The 18,205-nt window shown below is 40.7% G+C and overlaps 1 protein-coding gene across 1 annotated transcript in view; it reads left to right on the top strand.

Moving 5' to 3' along the window:
• Window positions 1-2,743: 2,743 nt before the first annotated feature.
• PRKD1 (protein kinase D1) overlaps window positions 2,744-18,205 on the top strand; it is a 339,086-nt gene continuing 323,624 nt past the window's right edge. The window contains exon 1 of the mRNA XM_081226889.1: window positions 2,744-3,250. Coding sequence (XP_081083015.1) covers window positions 2,993-3,250 — 258 coding nt within the window. The 5' untranslated portion in view covers window positions 2,744-2,992. The remainder of the gene's footprint in view (window positions 3,251-18,205) is intronic.

Genomic DNA, 18,205 nt, shown 5'->3' with positions numbered 1-18,205 from the left:
CAGAAATCTTATTTCTCCCCAAACTTGCTTCCTCCTTGTCTTCTCGTTCTCAGTCATCAGCACCACCATTTGGCTAATTGCTCAGAAATTTAGGAGTCTTTCACAACTCTCCTGTTCTCTCACTCCCCATAAACCTCTGATTCATCAAGACCTTCAGTTCTGCCTCCAGATTAGATCCTGCATCTTTACATTTTTTAGCATCTCTACTACGACCAGAGTCATCCAAGCCATAAATGTCTCTAGACTGAACAACAGCTAATATCCTACCTGGTGTCTCTGCTTTGACTCTTTTCTCTTACACACAGAGGCAGAGAGTGATTTTTTAAAAATGCAAATTAAATCGTATCACTCCCCACTTTAAAATCTTCCAGTGGTTGGACAGTGCACTGAGAATAGAATGAAAACCCTTTACCACGGCCTTTCAAGACCCTTTGTGATCTGGCTTCTACCAGCTCTCCGACCTCATCTCAGGCACTTGCCCCTCTGTTCCTGTGCCTTGAAAATGCCAAGTACATTCCTATGTTAGTTCTTTGCACTAGCTGTTTCCTCTGCCTAGAGTGTAATTCCCCCAGATCTTCTTAAGGCTGGCCCTTTCCTGTCATCCATGTTTTGGCTCAAATATAAAGTCAGTGAAAACTTCCTCTCATCTTTAGTTCAAAGTTGTGCTTTTTCCACCACCCCCCTCCACAAGTCACTCATTACTATTGTATTATTTTTATTCACTGCAATTATGATTGTCAGAAATAATCTTATTTATTGTTTTCCTTTTTTTCATTTTAAGTGATCTGTTATGGTAGGAACCTTGTCTGTCCTCGCAACTGCACACCTGGTGCCAGTAGTGCCTGGCACAAAGAAGGCCTGAATAGATCATTGCTGTATCTACAGAACACGAATGTCTTCATGTCTCCTGAATCTCAAGCAAAACTATTAGCTTTTGGTAAGGCCCTTGTAAACTGACCAGCAAACTTTTTTTTTTTCTCGTAATAGGAAATTGTGGGAAAATTGACTTATTCCCACTTTAAAAGAAAATGAAATACATTTTCTGACATTAAAAAAAAAACCCTCAGAGAATTCCAAAGGGCATTCATTGCATTAAGAATAATTCCACTATTCTCCTAGCTTAGCTGAATCTGGTACATTAAGGAAATTACACTCTACCATGGATGAAGCGAATCACTTTTTAAGTAAGTTAGGAGGGAAACTGCCAACACACATGTAGACCTTCTCAGACCATCAAATCCAGAGAGAAAAAATTCAGGTCTCTTCTAGAGCAGTGAATGACACAATGTTTTGGGGGACACTCAAGACTCCATTACTGACCCTGGGAACGAGGCTCAAAGAGAAAATCACCTTGCAATGTCATGTCCTGGGTCAGAAACAGAGGTCAAGACATAAATAAACAAATATTATAAACAAACAAAAAATGCAACTGAGTGCAAAATAAAATATGCATATTCGTTTGCGTGTGTGTGTGTGTGCGCGCGCTTGTGCTGTATAAGGGGAAGGACTAGGTAAGTGGAGAAGTGGGCTACATAATTTACCTGGCCCACTGCAAAATGAAAAAAAAAATTATTACGCATTCCAAGATGGTGACAGGCAGCAGATCGAGGCCCTGTGCACCTACCTGCACAGTTACACACCCTGCGCAGTGTGTGAAGCACGCCCAGGTGGGAGGAGAAGATGAGAGTTCATCTCCAAACACCCCCCCCACCTCCCCACCCCCGCCAAAACTACAACAACAAAGGCGACAACAAGAAACAGCTATCAAAACTAAAGCAGATGGTGCCCAACATTGACGGTGGCGCTAGTGATGGCGGTGGCGTCTGAGAGCATCACTCCTAAAAAGCAGACTTTAGAGTGATGGCAAAGAAAAGAAAACGGTTTCTGAGGCTCCCGAAGTAGAAACATCAGACACAAAGAATAAGGTAAAGGGAAAAAGGCCACATCAGACCTTCCTCCTTTCTTTATGTAGACAATGCCTTCTCTTTCAAAATCCTGATTTCAGTGACTTGTGTTTGGTCTGGTGCCTTGGTAGCTGCGGTGGAGCGTGTGGGATTGGGGATCAGGGTGTGTCAGAGTCAAAAAAGGTAGAGACAGGTTTAAATACATTTCCGTGGATTGGCTTCCTACCCTCTTTAGCAACAAACCCAAGGGCTCCTAAAAGGAGCCGGGATGTACGTAGGTTCCCAGGGACCCTCTATTTTCATCCTCCCTCGACACTCCGAAGGTAAGACCCACGGAGAACCGCAGGGCTGGGCATTCTTGGGTCCAGCACAGGTCACCTCACTGGTAGAAGTGCGTAGTCCTCGGACATTTGGAAGAGGTGGCGGGGACTATGGGGACCGTGAAGCTCGCGGTCCGGGGCAGCGGGTCGCAGGAGGTGCGCCCCGTCCCCTCCGTCGGCAGTCGGGAAGCCGGGCCAGCGGAGAGCGGAGTCCGGGAGGGGAGGGTCGGACCACGCCCGCGGAGGCGGCCCCGGGCCCTGCCGCTCGGTCCTGCCCCGGCCTGGGGAGGCTTAGGCCCCGGGAACCTCGGGCGGAGGGGGCGGCGACCGGGAACCCTACGGCCACTGCGGCCGCACGGCTGCGGCTCTTGCGGCTCCGGTGCCTGCCGGGTGGTGGCTCCGCAGTGCCCGCCCCCAGCTCCCCTTCCCCGCCCCTCGCGCCCCCTTCCCCGCCCCCGCCCGGCGTCCTGGCCTCGCTGACCCGCCGCCCCGTCCCTCCGCGCGCGCCGCGGCTGCTGCTCCTCCGCGAGGCGGCACCTCCCCCGCGCGCCGCCCGCGCTCCCAGCGGCGCAATCCTCCCGCCTCGGCCATTTTCCCTCCACCCCCTCCCCTCCTGAACCTCATCCCCTCGCCCTCCCCCCGCGCGGGGACTTTTCCGGAAAGTTTTTATTTTCCGCCTCGACTCTTGAGGAAAGAAGCTCCCGGCTCGGCGGCAGCAAAACTTTTCAGCTGTCCGGACCCGCGGCCCTCGGCGCGCCCGGCCGAGCGATGAGCACCCCTCCGGTCCTGCGGCCGCCCAGCCCGCTGCTGCCTGTGGCGGCGGCGGCGGCGGCCGCCGCGCTGGTCCCAGGGTCGGGGCCGGGGCCCGCGCCGTTCCTGGCTCCTGTCGCGGCCCCGGCCGGGGGCATCTCGTTCCATCTGCAGATCGGTCTGAGCCGCGAGCCGGTGCTGCTGCTGCAGGACTCGTCCGGGGACTACAGCCTGGCGCACGTCCGCGAGATGGCTTGCTCCATCGTCGACCAGAAGGTAAGGCGCCGCGCGGCTCCGAGCCCGGCGCCTCCCAGCCGCGCAGGGGGCGCTGCCAGCCCGGCCGCCCCCTCGCCGCGCCAACTTTCCGGCTCCGGGGCCTCGCCCGGGAGCCAGCCTCGCCGGCGCGCTGGAAGGGTCTGGCACCCGCCGAGGTTGGACGCCCGCATCCGCGGCACTGCGCTCCCTGTTGTCCAGTTCTCCCCTTGCCCCATCCTCTTGTATTCCCGATTTCTCTACAGTCTGCATCCTCCTCACGCATTCCCATCCCTTTCAGGACATTCCCAGGTATCTTGCTCTTTTCGGGTCGCGCCTCTCCCTTCCCCTTAAGACTTCCCGGCTCTCCCCTCTCTTCCTTCTGCACCCTGGACCAGCACATTCCTGGCGCCGGAATCCTCCTTCCTGCACTAGAGTTCCCCCGGGGACACGCTCAGCACGATTTCAGCACCCCTCCCTTCCCCTTCAGGCCCCTCTCCCAGCTCAGATTGATGCTGAGGAGTTCCTGGAATGATCTGGAGAGGAGGAATTTCTCACCTGTCACATAAGCTTTGAAGAGAGAATGATTGACTTGGCCAGCTGTGAAAACAACTGACCAGACCACAACTACCAACCTCCTTGTGGTCTTTTATTCCCAACCTTATGTGAACATGGGAGCAAATTTTTCAACGATAAATCTGAAAGTTGCAGCCTTCTTGATTTTGATTCCCAGCGTACTGATAGTGGAGCGTTGAAGCGGGGACACAGATATGTAGATGGTAGGGGTACTGTCCAGGAGCACCCGAGGCTGGCTGTGCCCTTAAGTTTGAGGCTGTGGGACTCTGGACAGCGGCCACCAAAGGCAAAGTTGAAAAAGGGCCATTATCCTGGACCAGGCCACCCGAAGAGGAGACCTAACCCGCCTACCAATGTTTATAGTGCAATTCTGAATTTCAGGTTGTGTCTGTAGCCATCCAGAGGGATGTTGCATGGAAGGGGGTGATAAGAGTATAAAGGAAAGGGGGCCATGGCGCCACTCTTCTTAGTATAAACAGCAAGTGTTTAGGGGTGGAGACAGAGGTCTCTAAAGGTGCTGAATTTCAACCCCTGGAGGACTGACTAGTACTTGCCTTATAAAGAACACTTGAATAATCATGAAAGCTTTCCTTAAACTATTTGGAACAAAATTTGCTAAACCTGCCTGTTGCAAATTGTGGCACTGAGCCCAGGAATATTAGGAAAAGCCCCAGGGAAAAAATCACTAATCTAAAAGTTGTGAAAGTTCTGGAGGCCAGACTAAGGTAACAGTGAGTGCCAGGAATTTTTGTTTATTGAACATAGTGACATTTTGTAATACATGTTACTCTTAATTTTTTGCAACTTCCACAAAAATTAGACAAATTTTGTCTAATTCTGCTGCAACTCATATCATATGACTTATCATCATCAGTATCGTAGAGTGTCTGTTGCAGGTGAAAAGGAGCATTCTCCTAGGTACTGAAAGCCTTCCCTTAATGGCAGTTGTAGTCTACAACAATTTTCACTGCGGTGCAATCCAGTTAATTAAAGGACAATACTGAATAAGCATATAAGCAAGGTAAATTAAAATTTCTTAAAAAAGCTAATGTAACTGTATAGAATTTTAATTGAAAGCAAGTGATAGAGTTACAGGTAATATTAAGTTAATATGGACAGACTGTTTTTGACCAGCTTTAAAACACACACGCACATACATATACACACACCTTGATGGAGTTTAGGATGTGGAGAAACATGTATGGTTCAAGAGGTTCACAACTGGAAATTGATTAGAGAGCGAATTCTTATCTCAGTAGCTACCAAGAGGGATGTTATATGGAGGGGGTGATATGCGTGCAGAGGAGAGAGGCAGCAAGCACCTGTGGAACACAGTGGACCTGAGGGTAGTGGCTAGGATATCTAGAGAAAGTAAAACTGTGAAAAGGCCTTGCAACAAAGATGAACTCAGATTACTAGGAGTCTCTGTAATCGCCTACATAGAGATATCAAACCAAGGACATCTGAAAGATGGATTTGCTGTGTGGAATATGTTTTAGAATGCCAAGAATTTTATGGCAGAAGGAAAATTGGAGTTCATGAGCTAATGGAGTCCTGAGCCAAAGCTCTTGAGGAGAGACCTGGAGAAATACTGGAAAAGGAAAATCATCAGCCCTGGTGACTGAGATATAGGGGGAACCCCTTCCTTCTATATTTTTACTCTAGTAGTTCTGTCCCGAAGAGTTTGAAATGTTTGACTGCTTGGGATAGCCGGAATAAAGATCTCACTTACACTTTTTTTTAAGGTTATGGCAAAGGGAGAGTTAGATTTAGAGATGTGGGTTTGACAGTTATTTATGTACAGGATACTGTAAATAAGTATTTACTGGATTGTGGGTCTAAATGGGAAAATTTTCATCTATTTATCTGTCTTCTGTCATCTATCTTGAGATACAATTATGGCCCCCAAAAGATTAAGAGGGCTGAGTATCCATCACAGGATAGCAGAGATCACTTTGTTTTGTGACAGTAGAAATGGAGGAGGGGTCACTGTAGAGTTAAGGAAGTAGGAGGAGGTCCTTTGTCCCTCATTTCAGGTTCTCTTGAAGTACTTTTTCAAGATACTAACTCTGAGGAAGGATGACAGGAGAGAAAAAGAGAGAGGAAGGGAGAGAGGGAAGGAAATGGATGTTTTAGGAGACTGCTGGGAGTTTGAAGTCATTTATAATTTACTATGTAGAATGGAGTCATGTTTAGCTCACAGCAGAATTCTCCAGATTTTCTGAGCCCTCCACATTCACTGTGTTACAGCGTGTAAAGAGGGTTTTCATATGATATGTTTGAGAGTTTCCTAAATACTAACAGAGATCAGACTAGCTTAAATCTTTGGAAGTATTAGCTGACAGTTCAGTTTATATCAGCAACATCCATGGGACATTTACTGTGGGATGAGTGCTTGAGGTGTATAGAGCTAAATAAGAGAAGTCCTGTCCCTGAGAAACAATCTTGAAGTTATTATTGTTATTATTTAGAATTTAGAGTATAGTTTTCTTTTTAATTATATAGGTTTGAAAAGTGACAGACATATGATTATACTTGAAAATTTTTGATGGTAATTGATCAAAAATATTCTTATTTTAAAATAAATGTACCCTAGGTATGTACTGAATTATATAGCTAAAGAATTTTTTAAATTATTCTTTAAGTTTAATTTTTATTTTATATTGTAGTATAGTTGATTTACAATATTGTGTTAGTTTCATGTATATAGAAAAGTGATTCAGTTATTTTATTTTATTTTTTTTAATATGTTGGGGGGTAGGAGTTTATTAATTAATTAATTTATTTTTGCTGTGTTGGGTCTTCATTTCTGTGCGAGGGCTTTCTCTAGTTGTGGCAAGCGGGGGCCACTCTTCATCGCGGTGCGCCGGTCTCTCACTATCGCGGCCTCTCTTGTTGCGGAGAACAGGCTCCAGACGCGCAGGCTCAGCAGTTGTGGCTCACGGGCCCAGTTGCTCCGTGGCATGTGGGATCCTCCCAGACCGGGGCTCGAACCCGTGTCCCCTGTATTAGCAGGCAGATTCTCAACCACTGCGTCACCAGGGAAGCCCGATTCAGTTATTTTAAAAAATATTTTAGTTTCGATGAAAAATCTAGTGTTGCATTTCTGTATGTAACAATTTATGAATGTAGAGATAGAACTAATTCCTTCTTTTTTTAAAGATTAGCTTAAGGTTTTATTTATATTTGCTTATTTCTTTACTTTGCAAGCATGTAAACTTGAAGCCTGGTTGTATGTAAAGACATGTATCATGTTAGCTAGTACACATGATTATTATTTTCTGGAGGGTAAAAAAATAATAATAACAGTAGTTGACTTCACTTTGAAACATTGTTACTTTCTACTATCAAAAGAACCTTGAATATATAGACTAAGAAGGAATTGTTTTCAAATAAGGAACAGTATTTCAAAGGAAGAATTACTTTAGTTTCATAGTACATCATCTATGTGTCTACACACACACACACACACACACGTTTTTAAAACAAGCAGTATTAATTTAGGGATGTGGGATGCAATTAATATGACTATCCATTCATTTTGCCTGTTATCTTATTAGAAAGACGACTCATATTTCCCTTTTGGATTTACTTAAATGGAGTAATAACATCTATAAGACTCCTGGCATAGTTTCACTTTGCATAGTCGTTTATCTGACCACAGAAACTAAAGAGTGAGATTTTATAGAAGATAGCTCACTAAAGGAATAACAAAGGTTAGTGCCTTTGTTTGAGAGCAACTGTGCTCTGCTTATAGTTGTTTTGCTTTCTTAATTGTAAATTGTTTTTCTAACACTTGTAGTGTCACTTTAATTTTTATTGTTAATTTTAGCGATTCTACTCCTACACAGATTGAGGAAACTGGAAGTAAATAGCTGCTTGATGAGGCCAGCATATGTGGACCAACAAAATCCTTTTAAGCTAATAGGTGTTTGGGTCTTAGGTATATTTTTTAATTTATATTTTATATTTGTCATCATTATATGTTTATTGATTTCTGATTTAATGATGAAGTATAGAATGTGTCAGTTCATTAAGCAATTCTTAAAGTAATATAATGCTTTAATACTGCATATCTAAAATTTTGTTTTCAAGTTTAGTTAATAATAGGATTATATTTTGATATACAAGTAATGCCTATGTAATATATATCTAATATATACATACATCTGTAGTATATTATCTAAATATTTGTGTTTTGAAGCATAATTTTGAAAGCCTAATTATTCATAGCCTCCAGATGCTGAAGTATTGTTTTATATTTTGCATTGTAGGCTGCAAAAAGTGGGGCCTTGTTATATATCTCATAATCCAAAAGAGAAACTCTGCTTTATGATTTTTCTATCAATACACAGAACTAAAAACCTTTTCTTATCGGTGTATACTGTTTAACAGTTTTCCCAAGGAAATACCATTTGAGTAAGCCTTCCAGACTTAGGGCTGGGAAGAATTGGACAAATATGTGAATTACTTTAGACCTTTAGATTCAGGATTAAGATAAATTTGAAGGAATTTTCTGCAGCAACTATAGTGTGTGTGTATGTGAGAGTGGAGGTTGAGAGTAGGGAGTGGAGCTGGAAAACTATTAATGAAGTTTGAAAATTTGTCCCATACTTCATGACTGAATTGCTCTGTATCACCGGACTCCTGTCATAATTATTAAGGGAGATTTAAAACTTTATTTTGCCAATTATTATTACGCTTTTTTTTTTTGACAAGATGATTGTATGTAGGTCTTCACTATTTTTGCATAAATGACTTTTTTTTTTTTTTTTTTTTTTTTTTTTGCGGTACACGGGCCTCTCACTGTTGTGGCCTCTCCCTCCGCGGAGCATAGGCTCCGGACGCGCAGGCTCAGCGGCCACGGCTCACGGGCCCAGCCGCTCCGCGGCATATGGGATCCTCCCAGACCGGGGCTCAAACCCGCGTCCCCTGCATCGGCAGGCAGACTCTCAATCACTGCGCCACCAGGGAAGCCCGACTTTTTTTTTTAACACCTTTATTGGAGTATAATTGCTTTACAATGTTGTATTGGTTTCTGCTATATAACAAAGTCAATCGGCTATATGTAGACATATATCCCTTTATCCCTGCCCTCTTGCACCTCCTTACCACCTTCCCCATAAATGACTTTTAATGACCTTACTAGACAATACAAACAAATTTATAATCCTATGAATGTATGGTGGTTACTTATCTAAGATTACTTTAAAGATTAAAGATAATATGTGTAAAGGATTAAATATACTGCCTGGTAGATAGGTGAATAATAAATAGGATTATTGATGTGTGAGACTTTATGAATTAGCATACTATTTTGTTAACAAATGTATATTCCATTATCTAATTCTTATCTCAATATAAAATTAAAATTGTATTAAAAAGCAATATAGCTGTAAGATCAAGGTAACACTTTTTTTTCTGCCCTCTATAATAGAGCAAATCTTAGGAGTAGTTGCATTTTGATACTGCCTCTGAAATCCAACCTCAGAATTCCTCAAGGAGTAATTTGATTATTGCTAAATGAAAAACACATATGTTGATGAAGTAAAGCATCTTTTTATTGCATTTTATTATTTTTGACAAGAAGTTGATTCAATTGCTTTTCAGTTTCAAGTGGCATTCCAGTGATATTTCAGTTGATAAAAAAAGGGACATAAAATAGGTAATTGTGCAACATTTGGCAACATAATGATTCTCAAATATGGTCCTCAGGACTGAAATCAAAAGTTCCTTTGCAGATCAACCCTTGATGTGAGGAGGAAGGCACTTGGAAATGACTTACGGAGATCACATTTTGCTGCGGTGCTAGCATATAGAGCTTATTAAACTGTTGCATCTGATGAATAATATAATGTGTTTGGTTGTGCACATGCAGAAGTGTTATATTGGGATGAGAGGCGATTTTACTGGGAAACGATTGAGACAACAGTTTGGCTAAGCCAATCACAGTCTTTTTCCAGATCTTTTCACTAACTACCACTTACCACTCATGGGAGTCCATGCTCCTTTAAGACAACAACAATCAGTAATTATTCATCCATCTTTTAAAGAAGAAAAGTGGAATGGATAATTACATGAAACCTGTGTGTGTGTGTCTGTGTGTGTGTGGTGTGTGTGTGTTTGTATTAGATTGGAATCATTGAATAAAGCTCTCAAGCTATAGTGAGAAACTAGTATAATCAAGATAGCAAAGCCTGGACTCAGATTGGATTAGAAGTGAATAAAATACAGTTCCATTGGAGTTGATCATAACATGAGAATTCTTTGTTTTATTTTTATATTTGTTTGTGTTGTTTCTGTGTGTTGAGGATAGCTAATGCTTTTGATCTCTGACCTCTGATAGTCACCTTGGTTCACCTGAAAGCTCTAAACCCAAATGTGAAAATAGAGGTTGAAAATATAGGGTGTTTTTAAAGATAGTGCTCATCTTTTAATTTCCCCACTATTATTCTAGAGAGGTTTTGAAAATGAGATTTCAGTTTCTTAAATCTTTCCTTGGTGTTGGAATGTGTTAGAACAACAAGAAAAATAATGCATCAATTTTTCTCTTTCTTCTGATAGCATTTAGATACAGAGAAAATGGTTATTTTGCTCACAGATATTAAAAATTCTTTTCACATTTTCTACAAGAATATGTGAAATTTCTCCCAGGAATTCCTCTGATACTGTCAAACAAATATTTTTGTACCATTAAAAATCGATAATGACAGCACTGCTTGATGTTGCTTGGCAGCAGAGAAACCCACATTATACTGTTTCTTATTCTGTCTTTCTAGTCTCACAGAAAATAGATAATTAAATAAATAAAGCCTTTAATTACATGACCACTATGGCCATTATGGAATATCATACAATTTATATAGTTATAAAGGTAAGAGTTGGGATAAAAATCTTACATATTGAGATACAATTATGCTGGTCCAAATTTATAATTTCCTATATAGAAGTTTCTTCCCAAGTTGCAAAAAGGTTTATTTGGCTAAAGCTAGACAGTTGATACAGCCGCTAAGCAGTGTTGGCAAATATGAAGATTAGATTTTTAAATATGCAATCATGCACAAATTTTGTCCAACTTCTTTTACTGAAAAGAAAAAAAGTTATGTACCCTTCACTGCTTCACTGGATTTTATTCTGACTAGGCCACTGATGGATGAGGAATTTGTTGAATTTAGTCACAATTTCAAAAATTTCGGAATGCCTCTCTCCCTGTCTGCAGCCACTTTTTTTTCACATATATGTTATGAAATGAATGAAAAGTATGAATGTGATAATGAAAATATGAGCCACAAGCAGCTGTGGCTTTCACCATTGTTAAAAGCAGAAAAGAGTTGAGGGGAATAGTGGGGACAAGAGGGGTGGCAGTTAAGCTTTGGTGATGGCTTTGAATCCATGGTGGCTGAGTAGACTTGAGTAGGCTACCGTGGGCGAGGCCGGGGGGATTTTGAGACTAGTGGCACCTTCGGACAGTGAAGGAGAATAACAGTAAAGCTCTGACCTCTTATGGATTGAATTAGCAGGAATGGTCCCACCAAGTAAAGCCTGCATAGCAATTGGGAGAGGTATGGAAGTGGCTTTTTACAAACAGAGTTGGTCCTCTTGGGAGGTTTTCAGAGTGCCACAGACGGGAGGTTCAAAGAGCAACCCCACAAGGATTTGACTGTGAGAGTTTCAGGAGGAGCTTGTCCTGGGAGCCTTGGACCCTGCTCTACAAGGTTCTCGGGCCTCATGGTAACAGTGACCTGCAAACGGGAGCCTACAGAGCAACACCTTCCTGTCAGTGGCTCTGTGTGCCTGTCTGTGTCTTGGCTTCTTTGCATTTGTCACGTCTGATTTTCCCAGTAGCCCTTTGTGATAGTCATTTTCTCTCCATTTTAAGGATGAGGGAGCTAAATAAGGGTCAGAGAGGTTAAATCGTTCACCCCAGATCACATAGCTGCTAAGTAAAAAGCAAAACCATAGAATTCTTTCTTCCCTTCACTGTAGGTAACCCTAAGAACAAGGAGGGCTGGGAGGGCCATAGGTCTATATACAGAGTTTGGAATTATCAAATTGAGGGGGAGGGGAAATGTTAAACTCCCTTATGTTGGGTGAAATTTATTTAAAAACACTTCAGCTTTGACAGTGATATTATTTCTGTTAGTTTAAATTATTCCTTAATCTGGAAGACTTCCCTTATGCCAGATTCACATCCCAGTTAGTGGTCAGCTGGGATTCTAACCACTTTGGAGGCCACCACTGCATGGCTTCTTTGATCTGTGGCAAGATACCTACCCCAGGTATTGATAATTAGCATAAGGGACATTAAATATGGACTCTCACTGGGGATATTAGGGCCATTTAGAGATATGTGATTGCCTAAAGTATTTTAGAGACATGCATCACCCTTGAGGAGTCATACGAACTGTAATGTATCTACTTGTTAATATGTTGGGTTTTATTAAAATAAATATCTGTGTGGCAGGATCTGGTATTTGCTTTCAGCCAGTCGTCACCCATCTTTAAATTTCCAGACACCACTGTTATTTATCCAGAGACGTTAATTACCTTATGTGATTAAATTTCCTGTGTTGGTTCACAACACTTCCTTCCAAGGAAATATGGACACAGAGGTGTATTGGAAGAAGTGATTATGTTAAGAACGTGTATTGATTAGTGTGGCTCGAGACTAGTGTATGTAAAGAATTTTAGGTACCTGTGAAAATCAGTGAATCATTTCTTCTTGAATAGTATATTGATTCTGAGCAGACTTTGAGAAAGTAATTAAGGTTCTTAAGAAAAGTGCCTGTCAGTGGTTGCTTTTCATTTGAGAAGTATTTGGGGGGCTTCCCTGGTGGCGAAGTAGTTGAGAGTCCGCCTGCCGATGCAGGGGACACGGGTTCGTGCCCCAGTCCGGGAGGATCCCACATGCCGCAGAGCGGCTGGGCCCGTGAGCCATGGCCGCTGAGCCTGCGCATCCGGAGCCTGTGCAAAAAAAAAAAAAAAAAAAAAAGAGAAGTATTTGGATTGCCTGTATGCATATGCTAAGGATTATGCTTTTCAAATATGTTTCCTATTTTTATAAATTTTATGTATTTGTTTGTTTGCTTGTTTTTGGTCAATTATAAATTAGTCCCCACCCTAAGGTAAACTTAGTCTCACTTGTGCATAATCAATTACAAGCCATGTGGAATTTTTCTTTCCACTTTAATAGTGCTAACCAGTCTGGATTGTGAATTGTCTTGTGTTCCTTTGCATTGTATGTGTACAGGGCTAAGGCCAACACTTACCATGTAGACTAATTGTACTGTTTTTACAAAAACGTAGTTGTATATATAGGTAGACATGATTTGATTTAAAGTATTATCATAACTCAGTTAGTTATATCCCAAGGGCTCCTGCCCTGAATGACCATTGGGAAGCCTACAGTAAAGTAGTTACTTAGCCCTAATAGATTAGAAAGGTACCTGAAATATTGCCTCTTTCTGATGTATTTGGAACTTTGGAGCTTTAGTACAATGGACAGGTTACATAGAGAATTATTTATTTATTTATTTATTTTTTTGCGGTACGCGGGCCTCTCACTGTTGTGGCCTCTCCCGTTGCGCAGCACAGGCTCCAGACGCGCAGGCTCAGCAGCCATGGCTCACGGGCCCAGCCGCTCCGTGGCATGTGGGATCTTCCTGGACCAGGGCACGAACCTGTGTCCCCTGCATCGGCAGGCGGACTCTCAACCATTGCGCCACCAGGGAAGCCCCTGGGAATTATCTTTTGATATGACTCAATGATAGTCTCTTGGCTGACAGAAAGGGAGCAGGGCTGTCCAGCTATACTAGAAATCTGAATTTACTAGATGTCTCCTAGTGGAGTATTTACTGTTCTTGTAAGCCTTATCTTCAGATAACCTGTCTTGAACTGGGAGGGCATGGCATCAGTTGTTGTTCGAGGAGTAGTGAGGTGGATCACGCATGCCTGCCTCTCCTCTACCAACCATCAGTGCTGAGAAAAAATTGCTTAGCTTTAGAGTGCTCTCCAGACAGCAGGGTTCTGTGCCCTCCCCTTTGACACATGCTAATTCCATCTACTCATGTGGCATGAGCTCTTGTCACCTGGGATGTAGATTTTTAGAGTATTTAAATAAATCCTGTAGCTTGCATAGATTTGCAAAGAATGAAAGACTAGATCTTGCATGATCTTTGCTTTTATTCAATTCTTTGGTAAGAATAGGGAGCAAAAGTGAACATAGAGTGAGGATGGACTAATTAGTAGAGTTAACTACAGTGACCAGATGCCCACTTGTCTGGGATAGTCCCAGTTGTGTCTGTTTTCCAAGAATTTTTTTTTTTTTTTTTTTTTTTTTTCCGGACGCGCAGGCTCAGCAGCCATGGCTCACGGGCCCAGCTGCTCCGCAGCATGTGGGATCTTCCCGGACCGGGGCACGAACCCATAGCCCCTGCATCAGCAGGCGGACTCTCAACCACTGCACCACCAGGGAAGCCCTACAAGAATTCTTTTACATTGTATGTTTACTGATAAAAACTGTGGACTTTTAAGTTAAAAACAAACAACAACAAAAAAAACAAAAACCTTACTTAAGACAGACATTTTATTGCCTTTTGGCCAAATGTCCTTGTATATTTAAATATAAAAGCAAAACTTACACTAAAAATTTATTTTGTGGAGTCACCAGATTATGTATATTAACATGTCACATTGAGTAATTTTTCTAAATGGAATCTGAAGCTAAAAACAAAACGAAAACCTTACTGTGATTAGACTCTTATCCCCTTTGACCAAAAATTAATGTATAACTTAAAGATGAAGACAACCAACATTTAGAATTGATTTCATAAACCAGTTAATTAGATCTAACTTTGAATATAGTATCTAAAGTAATTTGAGCTCTATTTTTTCCAACCAATCAGTGTAAATCAAGATACTGTCATACTTATGTATGTTTTTTGTTTCAAGCAACAAATAATTGTACTTATTCTGGTAGTTCATACTACCCTTATTAATTCAACTAAGTAAATAGAAAGGCCTGCCTTGAAGCTCCAGCACCCTTGGCAACCATCACAGAGGTAGAGTACACTGACTTACATGCAGAGGGATAACATTATCATAGTTTCAAGGTGTACTTTACTGTATTCTCTGGTCTGCAGAAACTATAATGCGGTTAGCCAAAAAGGAGAGAAATTATACACAAATATCCTTGATTACTTAGAAAACTTGTCTTATATTTAAAAAAAATAAGGCGAGTAAGGGAGATAATTTCTTTGGAAATTATATTGTCCCACAATAACAGTGTGTAGGCTGTAGCTCATATTTTCTTAAGATGTTCACAGGCATAGCCTGGAAGAAGCAAATATATGAGCTATACCTGTTCTTCTATGCTTGATTTCTATTGATGAATATACTGTTGAAGTAATATTAAGAATTTTAAATTCAGAAATTATAGTGTTGAAAATAATGCACGTCAGTGGGGTCTAAAACCACTTGAAAAGGAACTTGATTTTGTATAATCATTTCTGTTTAGAATTTAACCCACATGGAATATTATAATTTTATACTTCAATTAAATACTTGTTTTTCTTTTACTTTCAAAATTATAAAATTACCACATACAATAGGCTGAATAGTGACCCTCAAAGATGTTCACGTCTTAATCCCTGGAACCTGCAAAGGGTACGGCAAAAGGGACTTCGCAGATGTGATTAAGTTAAGAATTGTGGGGCTTCCCTGGTGGTGCAGTGGTTGAGAGTTCGCCTGCCGTTGCAGGGGACACGGGTTCGTGCCCTGGTCCGGGAAGATCCCCACATGCTGCGGAGCGGCTGGGCCCGTGAGCCATGGCCGCTGAGCCTGCACGTCCGGAGCCTGTGCTCCGCAACGGGAGAGGCCACAACAGTGAGAGGCCCGCGTACCGCAAAAAAAAAAAAAAAAAAGAATTATGACTTGAGGAGAGTATCCTGGATTCACTGGGTGGGCCCAGTCCCATCATATGAGCCCTTAAGAATGGTGAATCTTCCAGGTTAGGTCAGACAGTTGAGACCGAAAAGCAGGAGAGATTACAAGTATGAGAGGGACTGGATCCCCTTTTGCTGACTTTGAAGATAGAAGAAATGGGCCAAGAGCCAAGGAATGCTGGGATCACTATGAGGGGGAAACAGGAGGAGTCAGATGAGAGTAGTAGGAGATGTGACAGCAGTAACTGGAGGTGATTCAAGAAAGGGGTCATGAACCAATATAGCTGAAGCTAGAAGCTGAAAAAGGCAGGAAAGATGATTCTCCCCTAGAGCTTCCAGAAGGAACCATACCTTGACTTTAACTCAGTGAAACTGATTTTGTACTTCGATGTACAGAAGTGTGAGAGAATAAATTTGTGTTTTTTAAAGCTGCTGAGTCTGTGGTAGTTTATTACAGAAGTAATAGGAAACTAATATACCACATTGGTTTGAGAAAAGGCGAGAAATTCAGATAAATCCCAGAAAGGGAGCTCTATTCATTCTATAAATGAATATGCTCATCGTAACTTGCATATAGTTCTTTTTCTCTTTTCATTTGATACTGTCTTTCTGTTTCAGATTTTAAATACAAAATGTTCAGTGCCCTTGGGGTTAATTTTTGTGTGAAGAAAGGCTATTCAGATATTTACTTTGGTTTTAGAATTTAATATTCAAGATTAAAGTTACAGATTCAGATGTTAGTCTTAATCTTTCTAGTGCAACTTATAAATAGTTTAATTTTTTAAGTCTAGTAGATTTTAGCAATCACATTTAAGGACGTTTGAAGAATTAGTATCCTTTGCAAATGCAATTATTTAGATACTTCCAAACATTTCAAAATGCATTTCTAAATTTAATATATTCTATTTTCTTTAAATACTGCAATCACCTGCTTGATAAACCTTTATATCTTCTTTAGTAATTCTTATACATTTTATAAATGAAACTTATAAATATGCAAATATGGTAAAATTTAAGCTCTTAAATGTACCATTGCCATATACATAAGCCAAAATTAAAATTAATTGCTTAATTATATTTATATAATATGCACAAAAGTATTAATATGATGGTTTTGACTCTCAAACTTTTCTGTATTTAATTTCAAATATTCCCATTTTTGAAAGATGTTTTTCTACCTGTGAAATAATTATGTGACTCCACACAGTTTGCGGAGTTCCCTCCCCATATAAATTCTGCAGTTGTCTTCTTGGCTTGGTTAAGGTTGCATAAACACCAGTGCTTTTAGCTGGGATAGAGATTGGATTCTTGCTGGAAGTGTAGGTCAGTTCCATGGAATCCTGTTTCTGTCTGTGATTCCATTACTTCAAGAATGGGGGTAATCATGTATCCCATCCCTGGATTCAATTTATGTATTACTTCTGAGTGCTGAAAAGTCTCAAATTCCTGTCCAGATTGATCATTTGATTGGATTTTGAATCACTTTAAGTCCTAAGATAAATGAATCCCTTTTCTATTTACACTAAAGAGCATTGAACCTTATGGAATAACTGCATTTTCATATATTTTTTCTTAAGACTCTTAAGGCTACATTATTCTTAGAGATATTAAGTATGTGATTGAATGTTAGCCCTCTCTCAGGGCATTGCCTGACCATCTAGTCACAACTCATAAGATGATTCTCCTAACTTGGTATTTTCCCCTGTAAATAAAAGAACACTCAGGGCACCACTTTCTAATATCTGAATAGAATTGGTATATGGATTTATCATAATATGTTTAACTTGTCTCCTACTCTTGGATATTTAGGATTCTTTCAATTTTGGGTTTTAGTTTTTTTTTTTTCAAGCGTCTTTATGCATATGCCATGGCAGAAATTTTCCCACTTACATATATAACATTTATATTTGAACTTGTCTGTTAAAATTCCTAACATTAATATTGTCTTTTAATATTTTAATATTGTCTGTTAATATTCCTAAGATTAATATTTAGATTATAGTTTTTATTTTAGAATTATAGTGATTCTTTGCTTTCTTCAATTTGAAAAGTACAAATGCATAGGGTTTTGGGGTTTTTGCTCTGCTTTTAGAGAGAAAGATCAAGTGAAGCAAGCAGCAAGATGCAGAATAAACTGTTATATTTAATAGCCAACACTTAAATCCATCATTGGGTAGACTACATATGGAATATATCTAGCAAATTCACAATGAACAAATAATAAAATTTTTAAATAGAACACTTTCCTTTTTCCTGTTTTCTTTTGTAACAACTGGCCTTATATTTTCTCTGTATATCCAAATTCACTTTGATCTTTTAAAAAGCAGTTTGAAAAATACACATTCCTATAAAATTTCCATAGGATAATTTCTTAAAGATTAAAATTTCATCCTAGCTTGCTCTTACAGTTCTCTGTAATGTTCTTTAGATACCTGAAATGCAAAGAAGAGGTTCTTAAAGA

This window comes from Mesoplodon bidens (assembly GCF_964165515.1).
Source record: "Mesoplodon bidens genome assembly, chromosome: 3".
In the NCBI taxonomy this organism is placed as follows: domain Eukaryota; kingdom Metazoa; phylum Chordata; class Mammalia; order Artiodactyla; family Ziphiidae; genus Mesoplodon; species Mesoplodon bidens.
This window is presented reverse-complemented; position numbering and strand designations above follow the sequence as displayed.